Source organism: Entelurus aequoreus, linkage group LG22, assembly GCF_033978785.1.
Source record: "Entelurus aequoreus isolate RoL-2023_Sb linkage group LG22, RoL_Eaeq_v1.1, whole genome shotgun sequence".
In the NCBI taxonomy this organism is placed as follows: domain Eukaryota; kingdom Metazoa; phylum Chordata; class Actinopteri; order Syngnathiformes; family Syngnathidae; genus Entelurus; species Entelurus aequoreus.
The window spans coordinates 25,406,966-25,423,790 of NC_084752.1; the positions used below are offsets into that span (position 1 = coordinate 25,406,966).

Consider the following 16,825-nt stretch of genomic DNA (forward strand, 5'->3'; position numbering starts at 1 on the left):
GCGGTACGTTCCCGGGACGCAAAACTGACGGCTCCGGACGAAAGCGTGCAGGTAGGAGATGATTTATTTCTCATAAATCATACACATTACAACAGACAGGAACGAAACAAAAGGAAAGCGTGCCGTTCGCACGAGAAGCTAAAGCAAAAACTTACTGAGCACAGGAATACTAGAAGCTAAGGTAACTTAGCACAGGAATCATGAGCTCGAAAACCAGAATGCCAACGTAACTGTTGCAAATGCAAACAATGAAGCCACGACGAGTGACCGGAAAAGGCAGGCTTAAATAGAGTCTCTGATGAGCAACAGGTGCGCGTACAAGGCAGGTGAAAATCATAAATAACCATGGTGACTAAAACAAACCCCCGAAGTGCACAAAACAACTAAGGAAGTGCAAAACTAACAGAACATAACTAAACAAAATATGATCCGACCACATCATAATACATCACAGTTTCATATCATTTCACTTTACAGGAGAAGGAAGAAGTAAAGCTTATTTAATCCTACCCCTTTCCCACTTCATACAAATATATACATCATTCACTGACCTTTTTATAATAAAATATCTGTGAATTAGTATATACAACAGTTTTGTAATATGCAATTAATTAATTCAGTCATTATTAATATACTGAGATGAATAATATCTTATTTTCAATAAGGTTGAAAGTATTTCTCATAATTCTTCTTCTTTGTACTTTGTAAGCACTATTCATTTGAACAACCTCTTAAACTGGATCATATCAGTACAATGTTTAACTTCTTTACTTCATCCATTCCATCATTTAATTGCACATCATTTTAGCTGTTTGCAATTTTACCAAATCATCAAACTTTAATATTTTTCATTCAATAAATAAAGTGTTTGTATGTTCTCTATATCCAACATTATGTATCAGTCTAATTCATTTTTTTTGTAACACGGTTAACGAATGTAGCGCACATTTGTAGTTATTTCCCCACAATAACTCAGATATGGTAATACTATATTAGCGAGCAGTAGAGAATGTGAAGTGATTTGTTAAACCAAATGTGTTTTTTTCCATATACAACAACCTATCTGGACTGGATAAGAGAATCGATAAGGAATCGGTTCGATAATAAGCTCGAACTCGATAATTTCTTATCAAACATCATCCCTAATAGCAATACATCTATTAGAAGAAGACAGCCTGCCGTTTCCTTTAACTTGAACACACACATCTATACCTTTGGCCATTCTGAGACAGTCATTTCCAGGAGTTATCTTACCTTTTAAGTAGCCTCTGATTTATTAATGTGTTTTAATGTTGTAAAAATGTGTAGAATAAATATTACATTTCAACATTTCTGTCAACGAAGATTTGCTTCAGCCTGCGACACATCGTCATTTTGATAGTAGGCTATTATAGCTAATATAGACACTTGCCTTCATTATAAGACTTATATATGGCTTTTAATTTTTTGTGGCTCCAGACAGATTGGTTTTTTGGTCCAATATGGCTCTTTCAACGTTTTGGGTTGCCGACCCCTGTTCTAGGCCGTCAAATGGCCTTGAATGGTTTCAAAGTTAAAAGAGGTAAAAAAAAAAATGTTTGCATGAAGCATTTGTGTGTGTTAGTTCAAGACTAGTCTAAATTGGTCTGATTTTATATGCAGCCTGCAATCTGAGCACCAGAACCATGTAATCTAGCAGTCCAGTAGTCATGCAACACTGGAATCAAAGCAAACAGAGAGCGAGAGAAAGGAGAGAGTGACAGAGAAAGACGAGTAGAGAGAGGAAGTCTTTAGGCACACGATACGATGTTTTGGAGCTAAAAAAAGACACGACAAAGAACCGTTTGGGATTATGGGAAAAAGGACCTATTGTTGTAGATGTATGGTTAAAACTACATTGAATAAGAATGCAGACAAACAAACTGTAAATAATAAATAGACATGTGCAATATGAAAATCTAATTCACAAATGTAGCTTTTTTTAAAAATTTAAACGTGTAACTTGAAATATTACAGAGTAATACAACCGATTGTGTACGTTGGGATGTATTTACCATTAAATTAATCCTCCAGAGTGCAAAAAAACATCCCGATTTCAACAGCAAAACAGATGTCAGAGGCGCTAGTGGCTCATGAAAAGAAAATAAGTTACATATTTTCCAGACTATAAGCCCCTAATTTAACACTTTGAACCATGAGGCTTATAAAACCGTGTGGCTAATTTATGCTTTTTTCTTCGCTAACAGCCATAATGTTTTGTATTCAACAAACAGTTTTCATATCACACCGACAGACACACTGAAAAGTTGTGTAATTATTTGTGCTCTGGTGCCATCGTTTGGACGAGTTTGCTCATTGCAGGTGCTGTGGGTTAAAAAAGGAATTCCTCTTTCGTGCCTTGAACTGGAAGTATAACTGTCCATAGCGTTGTTGCTCGAAAGGATTTTTCATTCGTCATTCCAAGCAACGTTTGTAAGTTTTACAATGTAACTAAAACTATTCACGCTATTAAACCGTCCCATGTGTGATGTCTGTAGGAGTGTTTTGATGCATATTTGTACGTGCTGTCGTAATGTAATCAAGCTAGCATTGTTAGCATTAGCGAATATGCCAACACATGTAAAAGTGTCTGTGTTAGAATTATTATTGTGATGATCCGTTGCCCGGATCACGTTTTGTTTTAGTTTAAGACTCCCTCAGTTCTGTTTCAGCACCCCTGCATGGGTTTGTGTTTCTTGGTTGTCATGGGTGCTGATTATTTTCACATGGCTCTGATTAGTATTCGGGACGCTCACCTGCTCCCGGGCACTAATAAGAGAGCTATTTATTCCTGCCTTTCGCCACACTCGGTCTGGCTGTCTTATTAGCTTCATGCAACACGTTACGTTGAGTATTCTTGATTCCTGAGCTAAGCTTTGCCATTTGTTTTCTTGTTAGCTACTCCATTAGCTACCCGAGCTATCGGCATGCTGTATTTTTGTATTTGGAACGATTTATGGACATTAAATCATCTTCTTACCTGTACCTTGCCTCCGGAGTTTTCCGTCTGCATTCTGGGAGAACGATCCACGCAGTAAAATGCGACCCAACCGTGACAATTCTTTTTGTAGTAATTCAGTTTTGTAAATTCACCGAAACATCACCGAGGAGTTATTGAGTCTGTTTAGCTGATTGGAGAGCTGGCTTCCACAGCTGGTGGGTCCATGACGATGACTTCTGTTTTGTTTGATCTGCCGTTTTACTGCACTGTGACAGGCCTCGTTTGGAAACAATTAAGGTATGTAAATGAACATTGACAAAATATGTTTTACCGGTATATACACTATATTGCCAAAAGTATTTGGCCACCCATCCAAATGATCGGAATCAGGTGTCCTAATTACTTGGCAGGTGTATAAAATCAAGCACTTAGGCATGGAGACTGTTTCTACAAACATTTGTGAAAGAATGGGCCGCTCTCAGGAGCTCAGTGATTTCCAGTGTGGAACTGTCATAGGATGCCACCTGTGCAACAAATCCAGTTGTGAAATGTCCTTGCTCCTAAATATTCTGGGTTTGGAAGTTGCCGGAAGAATGGTACATTTCAGACTGCATTGTGCCGCATGTGAAATTTGGTGGAGGAGGAATTATGGTGTGGGGTTGTTTTTCAGGAGTTGGGCTTGGCCCCTTAGTTCCAGTGAAAGGAACTTTGAATGCGCCAGGATACCAAAACATTTTGGACAATTCCATGCTCCCAACCTTGTGGGAACAGTTTGGAGCGGGCCCCTTCCTCTTCCAACGTGACTGTGCACCAGTGCACAAAGCAAGGTCCATAAAGACATGTATGACAGAGTCTGGTGTGGATTAACTTGACTGGCCTGCACAGAGTCCTGACCTGAACCCGATAGAACACCTTTGGGATGAATTAGAACGGAGACTGAGAGCCAGGCCTTCTCCACCAACATCAGTGTGTGACCTCACCAATGCGCTTTTATAAGAATGGTCGGAAACTCCTATAAACACACTCCACAACCTTGTGGACAGCCTTCCCAGAAGAGTTGAAGCTATAATAGCTGCAAAAGGTGGACCGACATCATATTGAACCCTATGGGTTAGGAATGGGATGGCACTTCAAGTTCATATGTGAGTCAAGGCAGGTGGCCAAAGACTTTTGGCAATATAGTGTGTCTGCGGCTTATGGTCCGGTGCGGCTAATACATGTAAACATATTTACTTATTTTAAAATTTGGTGGGTGCGGCTTAAAAACCGGTGCGCTCTATAGTACGGAAAATACGGTATTGTCTTTACATTTAAAATGACACGGGTCTCCGAAGTTGGTAAGAGTGGCTGTGCCAGCAATCGGAGGGTTGCTGGTTACTGGGGTTCAATCCCCACCTTCTACCATCCTAGCCACAACCGTTGTGTCCTTGGGCAAGACACTTCACCCTTGCTCCTGATGGGTGCTGGTAGCGCCTTGCATGGCAGCTCCCTCCATCAGTGTGTGAATGTGTGTGTGAATGGGTGAATGTGGAAATACTGTCAAAGTATAACCCATTTATCATTAATTATCATTTAAATAACCTCGAGGCCTGCTTGCAAGATAAAGAGCACTTGGGTTGGACACCAGTCTTGAGTCAACAGCTCTGGACAAACACTTATAAGGGCTGAAATGACAGGTTGGGGGGGTTGCAGTACCATCCAGACAAAATGAGACCGAGTGTACAAAGGGAAAATTACAAAATGCAAAGCAGAGACGCGACACCGAGCTATGTTTAAATCAGCTCACGTGGGTTGGCATTGAGTTTCTGTCAGAGATGTAAAGCAATCCAACACTGCCTTTGAACTGCAGACCATTATAATTCACAGCATTCTGATCCTATGAAAGGTTGCATGCAACATACAACAAGCCAAAACACCTTCTAACATAGTCTTTACACAAGCTTGAGCACCGAAATCTTTCGAAGGATATCCTCAAAGGAGTTGCAAAATGACTTAACTGTTGTGCTGGTAGCACTCCGCAAATTCTTAAGATTCTGGACTTCCAAAGATAGAAAAGCAAACAGCAGCATTAAGTGTGCTTGCAAGCAAATACCGTGTACACAATAAGCTGCTAACCTCAGCAAAACCTGACCTGACAGGAGGGCTGATGGCCTGAAGGGCACTTGTGGAATTATGTGAAGTAAAGCTGAGCCAGGGTGTGGTATTTGGCATTTTTTTAAATTATCATTATTATTATTTTGCTGGCCTGTGTTGACTACCAAAATTATACTAGGACAGGGGTCGGCAACCCGCGGCTCCGGAGCCGCATGCGGCTTCTTGACCACTCTGATGCGGCTCAGCTACATACATGCCGACCCCCCTGATTTTCCCAGGAGATTTATGGATCTCAGTGTCCCTCATAGATTACTCCCAGGGAAAAAATAATCCTATTTACACTCTAATTACTAAATAAAGAGCGTGCCCTAATTGCACTGCAGTAATAGTCCTCTATAGCATTTACATACAGCGTGCCAGTCCAGCCACATGTTGCATGTTGTTATTACTTGCACACACAGGAGACAGCAAAGCATACTTACTCATCAGCCACACAGCTTACACTGACGGTAGCCGTATCAAACAACTTTAACATTGTTACGTTACAAATATGCGCCACACTGTGAACCCACACCAAAAAAGAATGAAAAACACATTTCTGGAGAACATCCCACCGTAACACAACATAAACACAACACAACCATTACCCAGAATCCCATGCAGCCCTAACTCTTCCGGTCTACATTATACACCCCCGCTACCACCAAATCCCTCCACACATCAACCCCCCCCGCCCCCTCTCCGTGCGTTGGTTGAGCGGAAGAGTTAGGGCTGCATGGGATTCTGGGTATTGGTACCGTCAGTGTAAGATGTGTGGCTGCTGAGTTAGTACGCCTTGCTGTCACTTACGTGAGCAAGCTGAAATTGCATTCTACGTGTGGTCGAGCAGGTACACTGTTAGGGCAGACTGTAGAGGGCGCCAAATGCAGTGTCATCACGCTCTGATATTCGGGAGTCTCCCGGGAAAAATGAGAGGGTTGGCAAGTATGACGCTATCAAGTGCCATTCATTCAAAACTCGCGGGCTGCACTAACATCAAATTTCCACATTAAAGTGCGTGCCGGTGCGTGTGTCGGAGACCCCTAGTTAACATAGCACAAAGCGTTTAAGCTTTGTATGCGGTGTTTTTCATTTTAAATTAAATTTTTTTTTTTGTGGCTCCCATTACTTTCTTTAATTTGTGAAACTTGCCAAAATGGCTCTTTGAGTGGTAAAGGTTGCCGACCCCTGTACTAGGACATCAACCGTAGTTTTTGGATTATAAATCGCCCCGGAGTTTACGTCGCACCGGCCGAAAATGCACAATAAAGAAGGGAAAAAAAACATATATACGTCGCACTGGAGTATAAGTCGCATTTTTGGGGGAAATGTATTTGATAAAATCCAACACTAAGAATAGACATTAGAAAGGCAATTTAAAATAAGTAAAGAATAGTGAACAACAGGCTGAATAAGTGTACGTTATATGACGCATAAATAACCAACTGAGAACGTGCCTGGTATGTTAACGCAACACATCATGGCAAGAGTCATTCAAATAACTATAACATATAGAACATGCTATACGTTTACCAAACAATCTGTCACTGCCGATCGCTAAATCCCATGAAATCTTCCTCCCCGGTGTCGCCTCTGGTATGTCCTTTCTTTCTGCTGCTCGATTGCCGTTCTCTGCTGCATATTTCACTTCGTCCAGCTTGTAATCTGCAGTATATGATTTCCTTTTCGGTGCCATTTTAGTTCAGTCCTTCTCAGTTTTTATAAGTTACCGCCAATGTCGATGTGATCCATTTTAATAGCTACGGCAGTAGCATATAGCAGTTAGCATCCCATGACCCACAATGCACTTCTGCCATGACCCTCCCCCGCCGAATTATTATTGGTTGACGTGTGAGTGACGATTGCTGACATTTGCTTCGACTCTTATGCGAATGAGATAAATAATATTTGATATTTTACGGTAATGTGTTAATAATTTCACACATAAATCGCTCCGGAGTATAAATCACACCGACGGCCAAACTATGAAAAAAACTGTGATTTATAATCCGGAAAATACGGTAGATCTTTGGGCTGTGGAAGAGGGCAAAGTACAGAAAGTAGGTGCTTATCCAAACCGCCCTATTAGTCACTGTGTTTGAATAACACAATATAATTCCTAAAACATGTACTTTAGTTCAGGTACAATAAACATGTTTCTGCTTGCCGAGCATGACATCATATTAAATGTCAACCTGTATAACCTGACTTGAATTTAGCAAAGAAAAGACATGTTTTAATGGGACTGGGAACTGCACTTTTTTTTTTTATTCTGCCTATCATTCACAATCCCTATGTAAGACAAAAACACATTTGTTTTCTTTTTTATGCATTCCAATTCGTAAATAGGGTTGTACGTTATGCCGGTATTAAGATAGTACCGCGATGCTAATGAATCATATTCGGTACTATACCGCCTCTGAAAAGTACCGATAAAGTACAATTAAAGTATGTTTCTTGCAAGTATCATCCCTGCAGGACGAGGAATAGCCAAACATGCTTCACTACACACCGTAGCTCACCGGCGTCAAAATGTAAATAAACGCCATTGGTGGATCTACACCTAACATCCACTGTAATGATGCCAAGTACAGGAGCGTATCTAGTGGATACTACTATGATTACATGGATATTTTTTGGCATCACAACATCTACTTTCGTTTTTTTTAAATGTATATTATGTTTACAAACTCAGGAAATATGTCACTGGACACATGAGGACTTTGAATATGACCAATGTATGATCCTGTAACTACTTGGTATCGCATGGATACCCAAATTTGTGGTATCATCCAAAACTAATGTAAAGTATCAAACAACAGAAGAATAAGTGATTATTACATTTTAACAGAAGTGTAGATAGAACATGTTAAAAGAGAAAGTAAGCAGATATTAACAGTAAATGAACAAGTAGATTAATAAGTCATTTTCTACCACTTGTCCTTAATAATTTTGACAAAATGATAGAATGGAAAATGACACAATATGTTACTGCATACGTCAGCAACTTGATTCTGCAGGCTCTGAACAGATTACATCAACATAGCAACACATAAAAGCTCAAATCTGATTGGACAACAACATTCAAATACATACACATATGTGAAGCAGTGCAGCCCTGAAATTTGTTTTTTACTCAACATGACAGTAATGTGCTGTTAGGTTCAAGTTGTAAATGTAGATCTGTGCTTCTTCTGATACAGTAGTGTTTAGGCCTGCAGAGAAGGTCGCGCTGGCACTGAATACGACAGTGTAAGTACCAGATGTGAACGCATGAATAAATAACTATTTCATTTCCTATGTGGTAGTTATGCAACTAAAGACAGCAGTGCCTTTTGGGGTCACTTTTGCATCCTCTCTTCACCCAAACTGTCAGTTTGTTTGTTGCACATACATTGCAGTGTACTGTAATGTAACTTACAGGGCTTTGTAATATCTGCGTGACCCGTTTCTTCTGTTCCAGAACGTTGAAGTCCTGCCGAAGATCGGGCGACATATTCCTGGCTCTGAGGTACTCCGGGTCGTTGACGTTGACTCGGTCAAAGTAGCGCTCCCTGGGGCCGCCACTGGGTGGGGGAGGGGTGGTCACAACCCCGTGGTGGACGTCCACGCTCATCCCTGTTCTGCCTCGGTCCTTCACTGGATGGCTGCCGCTATGAATCTGACCTGGGGAGAAGAAATCAAGGGAGGCGGACTGGTTAGCGAGACAATCAAAAAACTAGGTCAACAAAAAGCAACTACCTATTTTTGTCCATTTCGTTTGCAACGAGTCGCAACTTGAACAAATCTGCACATACAGTATAAGCAGTGAATGCTCTCAACAGAAGTAAATAGTTGTGTTATTGCTTGTTTGGCAGTAGCTATGGCAATTGTAACACTTCTGAAAAGGGATTTTCCGATCGGTGTTTTTTAATGCCGATTCCAATACTGATCTTTCATGATCCGCCAATACCAATATCCATACCGATCATGTGTATTATGTGGATGTTTGTCTCTGTGTGTCCTGTGATTGGCTGGTGACCAGTCTTGGGGGCACCTGTCAGCTGGTATAGGCTCCAGCTCATCCCTAATGAGTACAATTGGCTTGCATAGACATTTTTTTTTTTTTGTCCTGTCTAGCTACTCAGGCAAATCATGTAGTTGATGTAGATGCCCATATCGGCTGTACAGATTAACTGTACAGAATAGAAGTGTGGGACACACGGCCCGTCACTGTCATCTATTCATGTGAACTCTATGGATTTTTATTGTTGTGTTGTGGATTGAATCAAGGGTGAACGAATGTGCTGGAAATTGTTATGAAATGGTTTAGCTGTGCTTCTTCCAACTCCTTTTCGGACATAAACGTGCACATCCGATGGCACAAGTTTAACAATTGAGTCAAGCCTGAATGGATTCTGCCTCGCCAAAAAAACAATAAATGCACAACATGATACATGCATAAGAACAATAATTAATATATTGATGGATCAATACGCGGACGGCATATCTAATTTATAATTTGACCAAATTCTACCCCACTTTCTGCTTTAGCAATCTCTTTGTGTCTGCCAAGAGATCATTGTCCTTGTTGTGACCCCACTGAGCAATGGCGGTTGAGTTAACGCTTGTAAAAGAGCTTTGCATCTCTGAATGAATCCCTTTGTGCTTTTATCACCGATGCAGACATCTCCTTCTGCATGAACTTGACAGAACATGGCGTCGGAGCGGAGTGGTGTGCTGTGAGTGACTGCAGCTTCAGGCTATGTCTACACTAAGCCGGATAACCCCTTAAACGAATAATTATTTAGCCTAAGCCCCGTTTCAGCCACACTAAACCATCGTTTAAGATTCCCCTCCTTGGATAATTTTTTAAACGGGTAAGTGTGAATCTCTGGCTCTTAACTTTGTATGGACTCATTGATCGTTTACAAACTGAGTTCGGAGAGGAAGTGAAGTCAGAAAGACCGCGCCCACACAGGAAGTGACATCAGAAATAACGCACCACAGCCAGCTTCACAACAACCAGAGCTAACCACTGGAAAGATGGAGGCGAGTCATCCAGACATGCCCGTGTTTCTCATTCTGCTACATGTACAGACCCTTGTGGAAATTACACATGAATATCTTCCAGTGGTTCTTAACCTTGTTAGAGGTACCGAACCCCACCAGTTTCATATGCTCATTCACCGAACCCTTCTCTAGTGAAAAATATATATATATTTTTTTTCAAATTCAAGACAAAGTTATATGTTTTTTACTGGTGCACAAAATGAACCGCACATGAACATCATCTTGTTCAAAGAACAAAACCAACACAGTGAACAAACTCACAACAAATTACACATGCAAATCAGATGGAAAATTAGAGAGAACATCGTTTGGGGGTATTCATAATACGGCGATAGGGAGAAGTTTTTATTTACACGATGAGTCGGGTGTGGCTTGACCTACACGGCGGAGGCTCCGCCGAACCCCTGAGGCCGACTTACCGAACCCCTAGGGTTCGATCGAACCCAGGTTAAGAACCACTGCCTTAAAAGAAGAAAACTTGCGATTGCATCTCAGACGGCAAGAGAACTTTCGAATGTCCGGGTCAGCTGTGATTTTACTTACCGAAAAACTTCGTCCATTTGTCGAAGGAGAGACAACGACAATGCGGGCTCCCGTGGATGTGATAAAAAAGGTAGCCTGTGCTTTGTATTAGCTGGCCGTCGAGGGAAGACTACGGAAACATTGAATGCTTTTGGACTGGCAAAGCAGACTGTATCAGTTATTGTCCACCATGTATGTCGCTGACTCAACGTCTAGGTCCAGAGTATATGAAGTCACCAAAAAGGAATGGACAATGAAGGTGAAGGCAAAAGAGTGAGGAATGTCCTGACCAGATATCTTGATTATTAGATTGACTGATGTAAAATGTTCTTTATCACGTTGTTTACTTTCACATGTCCAATAAAGATTTGATTAATTTATGATGGCTCATGACAGAAGGGCCCCACAGCACACTGGATTCCAGTTAATCGAAATACCACAACACTGGATATTGTTCAGATAAGTTAAATTTAATTGAAGAACTTGCACACAAAGCAACACTGGAGGTGACTATGACGTGTGCATTTTCCGCGCATGCTTACTAGGTTGCGTCGCGCCGGCGGACGGAGGGGGTCGTCTTAAACGACCATTGCGCGTGTGTGGACAAGGATAAGTTGAGGTGGGATTTACCTTGGATAACCTTAGCCGGCCGGCTTAGTGTAAAAGGGGCCTCAGTGACTCAGTGGCAGAACGATGGCTCAGACTGTGTTTACTCCAGAGGTGCTGGACCGCAACCTGTACCCTGAGGCAAGGTGACCACAACCTCTAACCCTCTGACCTCCAGGGAACTACGACTACTACCCCCCACACGGGCTTATTTTCAGCAGCTAAGCCCTCTTCATCTGTGGGGAAACCATCGCTCAAAAAACTTTCCCATCTCGTTAAAAAGTACTCTGAACCAATCAGAAATGTTATTGCATAAGCGGTAAAGATTTAGTCACAATTACAGTTGATCCTCTGGAATCTTTTGTTTACAGTCTGGCCACCTGTTTTGTGTTGCTGCCCTTTGCCACAGAGACAATGTTTGGGCCTATGTGTGTTTGAATAAGAACAATTTAAAAACATTTTGCTGATAGTTTTTTTGTTGTTGAATGAATTAGGAATGGCATGCCCTTCTTAGCTCAGCAGCAACAGCACCAAATTACAAAAATAACAATTAAAATAAAACTAGACACTAGGAGGACTTGTTGCAGGGCTGCTCTGTTATATTACATTTGTTGACTGGTAATTGTTTTCTCACACCAACCTTCAGTGACTCCCTCTTCTATCTCATAGCTTACTGTTTATTGGCTGCAATGTTCACCTAGGTGCACAAATTACGTTTGCAGCAGGTTAGAAGCCAAGAACTTTACTCAACACTAAACCTTCTACACACTCTACAACAGGCAGCTAATTTAAGATCTACGGTATCAATGTACCCATTTTTGCCCATTTTCCCCATTTTATTTGGAGTGTATTACCTTCACCAAGGAGGTGTATTCTTGTTTTTTGCATGTGCCAGAGTACAGTATAATCGGGTTTCAATCGTGCAGTCAGAGCCAGAACTACTATGACAACAGCAATGGTGAGGAACAAACATTTTTTTCATAAGAAATAATGCAAATCGGGCAGCACAGGGGTTAGTGCTGGTGCCTCACAATAAGAAGGTCCTGGGTTCAATCCCCGGGCTCGGGGTCTTTCTGTGTGGAGTTTGCATGTTCTCCCTGTGACTGAGTGGGTTCCCTTCAGGCACTCTGGCTTCCTCCCACCTCCAAAGACATGCACCAAGGGATAAGTTGATTGGCAACACTAAAATTAGCCCTAGTATGTGAATGTTGTCTGTCTATCTGTGTTGGCCCCGCGATGAGGTGGCGACTTATCCAGAGTGTGCCCCGCCTTCCGGGGCCAACACAGATAGACAGACAACATTCACACACTAGGGCTAATTTTAGTGTTGCCAATCAACTTATCCCTTGGTGCATGTCTTTTGAGGTGGGAGGAAGCCAGAGTGCCTGAAGGGAACCCACTCAGTCACAGGGAGAACATGCAAACTCCACACAGAAAGACCCCGAGCCCGGGGATTGAACCCAGGACCTTCTTATTGTGAGGCACCAGGTGCATGTCTTTTGAGGTGGGAGGAAGCCGGAGTACCCGGAGGGAACCCACGCAGTCACGGGGAGAACATGCAAACTTCACACAGAAAGATCCCGAGCCCGGGATTGAACTCAGGACTACTCAGGACCTTCGTATTGTGAGGCAGATGCACTAACCCCTCTGCCACCGCAAATCCAATGAATCAATTAACTAAATTTGATGCCTGAGCGCGGCCACCGCTGCTGCTCACTGCTCCCCTCACCTCCCAGGGGGTGCAATGAGGAGATGGGTCACATGCAGAGGATAATTTCACCACACCTAGTGTGTGTGTGACTATCAGTGGTACTTTAATTTTTAACTTGAACTTGAATCAGTCCCAGAAACCCAAAGATATTAAACATAAATCACATTGGGCAGATGATTATACTTTTACATGTAAAAAACACGGCAAATGTATAATTGAATGCAATGGATACAATTTCATTTATTATTACCTTTTTTAAAGATTCCTGTTGGCAAAGACAGCGGGGAGCGAAAACGGAAGAGCCAAGCAGATACCACTTTTTATGATTTCAATGGTGTTTTTAGGGTTCTGCAACTTTCTTTGGCCAAATGGTGGATTCACATCAAGCCAAACTCAAATGCAAAGAGAAAAGGCATAGAGACTGAGTTGTCATCACTTGAGATTATTTGTTTCCGCTGAATGATACATGAACAAAGAGACTAATGTGTTATATGCAATGTTTGGCTGTATGATAACCAAGACACATTTTTCCGAATCATATGAAAAGTGTGGCATATAACAGAGGTGCCATCATATTTCTATTAGCAATTGTGTTTATTTTGCATTTTCTAGTCAAGGACTTTTAAATGTGAAAGTATGCAGCAACAATGTATGAGGAGCAATAAACAACGCTGGCACGACGATATATTTACGACATGGGAGGATCTCTCCCAGAATGTTCTAAACTCCTGCTTCAATGCCAGTGTTGTATTGAGCAGAATGATGCTGCCTGGAGAAGTAGTGGCATATTAAAGGTCTTCATTAATGTAGCTCACCTTCCAAGAGTTTGCATCATGTTGTTCATCCACTGCATAGTCTGTACGAGGGGTGTGACAATATATTCATCAATATTGGGTTCACGGGAACGAGACACGATTTTAGACAAATTTTAAGTAGGGGCGCATTGCAGTGAGGAAGAGTTGGGACAACTCCAAGAGCCCTGACTGGCAGGTACTGACTGAGGGGAGGAGATCATGGGGGCCAGAAATTCTGGCAGGACCCCTGCTTTTAAGAAAATTACTATGACAAGGTATACGACTGGACAAGGAACGTATTTTTTAATTTGGCCGAGTCAAAAAAATAATGCATACAATGTAAATAACTTTGCATGCATGATTTTTTTAACTGTTGAACTTGTTACCATTACAATTATAACATTTCAAATAATGTGAATATCATTTTTTTGAGGAGGTTCGTGGGGTCGTCTGATACCTCTCTCGGTTAATAGTTCAGTTCAGTTTAGTTTATTCAATTATAAAGCACATTTAAAAACAACCTTAGTTGGCCAAAGTGCTGTACAGACATAGGACACTACTTTAAAACCCAGAAGGATGAATAAAATGCTATAGTAGAATACACCTTAAAAGAAGTGCAAAATATATCACCAAAAGATACTAAAATGTAATAAATAAAACATTTATAAAAATGACCAAGATATCCTACCTATCTGGATTTGAACGCCAGGGAGTAAAAATATGTTTTTAACCGAGCTTCAAATTGGCTCAGAGACTGGGAGGATCAAATAGGTAGTAGTAGGGTTGTACGGTATACCGGTATTAGTATAGTACCGCGATACTAATGAACCATATTCTTTACTATACCACCTCTAAAAAGCCCCTGTCGTCGTCACGTCGTGTCATTGCTGGTTTACGAGCAGACGAGCATGTTCAGTAGCACACAATCACAGAGTAATTACAGGCAGGCACAGTGTGTAGATGGAAAAGGGAGAACGGATGCATTTTGGCTTTAAAACTAAAGATAAAAGGTGAAGTTATAGCACTGAAACACCCTCAGGAAGAGGTGCTTTAAAACATGGCTAGCTAGCTAGCAGCTAAAGTCCAGCCCCAGTCTGCAGTGTTTTAGCTACTTCTAAATCACTAATCCTGATCTCCATGGCGACAAATAAAGTAAGTTTCTTACAAGTATCATCCCTGCAGGACGAGGAATAGCTAAACATGCTTCACTACACACCGTAGCTCACCGGCGTCACAGTGTAAACAAACACCATTGGTGGATCTACACCTGACATCCACTGTAATGATATCAAGTACAGGAGCGTATCTAGTCGATACTACTATGATTATGTCAATATTTTTTGGCATCACAACATATTATTTCATTTTTTAAAAATGTATATTATGTTTATAAACTCAGGAAATATGTCCCTGGACACATGAGGACTTTGAATAGGATCAATGTATGATCCTGTAACTACTTGGTATTGGTTTGATACCCAAATTTGTTGGTGTCATCCAAAACTAATGTAAAGTATCAAACACCAGACGAATAGGTGATTATTACATTTTAACAGAAGTGTAGATAGAACATGTTAAAAGAGAAAGTAAGCAGATATTAACAGTAAATGAACAAGTATAATAATTAATTCAGAATAATTCATTTTCTACCACTTGTCCTTAATAATTTTGACAAAATAATAGAATGATAAATGACACAATATGTTACTGCATATGTCAGCAGACTAATTAGGAGACTTGGTTTGCTTACTTACTAATAAAAGACAAGTTGTCTAGTATGTTCACTATTTTATTTACGGACAAACTTGCAATAAGAAACATATGTTTAATGTACCGTAAGTTTTTTGTTAATAATAATAACAATAATAAGGCAATTTTTTGTGGTCCCTTTTATTGAGAAAAGTACCGAAAAGTATCAAGTAAATTTGGGTACCGGTACCAAAATATTGGTATCAGGACAACACTAGATAGTAGTAGTGTGCACAAAGTACTTCATGTGCAGCTCCTATCACTTGCACACGGCCCCACAGACATGCTTTTGATTATTAACAAATATAAAAACTTCTGATTGCCTTGTGCCCGCAAGACAGCTTCTTTGTTTAATCTCGCCAGATCTCTTTGAGACGAAACCTCGTCACACCCGTAGTCGGTGCACGAGTTGAGACACGTCGAGTACATTTCCATGCACTAAATTTGTCTGATTTCCCAAATAGTTCGTATTTTGGGTTTTTCACACCAATATGTGAAGTCCCAGTGTCTGTAATGCGACTATTGGTCATACGCCGTGTTCCTCCCATACACTGGGGGGGCGTTTATTTCCTTTTAGCATGGATTATCTATCCATCTCTTTTCTACTGCTTGGTGCTACTGGAGCCTATAATGTATTGCTTTTCCGGTTGACATATGGCGTCATACCAAAACAAGGCATCTGTGGCTCCTTACAAGTCAACAGCGCAGGTCTTTTTGTACCTGATGGCACCTGTAATATTGGCACAGATTACAAATATTACGTCTCTAACGGCTATTCTGATGTTCAATAGCCGACAGCATCAAGAAATTATCACTACAAACATTACACTACTAGCAAGAATGTCTCGGATCGGATGCAGGTCCGAAGCAAAGAAAGACTAATGGGAGAGAGTTGTTTTGAAGGAATTTTCGAACAGAGAATCGCAGACACAAAACTTTCGAATGTCTCAGAGCTCATTCAAAAGGCTCTGTGGATTGGTAGAAGGAGTTTTAAATCCAAAGAAAAAGACAGTTCATGTACCGGTTGATACTGTTCCAAATGACGGTTGCTATGTTCCGGACTGGTTTGCCAGCTCTGTGGAATACAGAGTTATCCCTAATCAGTTTGGAGTACACAAATGCAGTGTGAAGATGTTTATTTGCCTTAAATATACCTGCTTCATTCTCTTCAACATCATTGATATTTCGTTCGAGAGTCCAAAATAAGCCGACATTTTCCATTCCCTTACCTATCTTCTTAAATAAATATTGGTTTCTTTTTTCTCCCATCAATGCACTTCAAAACGTTAGGTTCTTTTA

At 41.0% G+C, this 16,825-nt stretch overlaps 1 protein-coding gene across 9 annotated transcripts in view; it reads right to left on the reverse strand.

The window, feature by feature from the left end:
* LOC133639184 (gamma-adducin-like) overlaps positions 1–16,825 on the reverse strand; it is a 225,128-nt gene that overhangs the window by 93,083 nt on the left and 115,220 nt on the right. For all 9 annotated transcript variants that reach the window (XR_009823749.1, XM_062032278.1, XM_062032277.1 and 6 more), the window contains one exon: positions 8,514–8,758. Coding sequence is in view for 8 of the 9 variants with exons in the window: in XM_062032278.1 (XP_061888262.1) it covers positions 8,514–8,708 (195 nt within the window). In the remaining variant the exon portion in view is untranslated. The remainder of the gene's footprint in view (positions 1–8,513; positions 8,759–16,825) is intronic.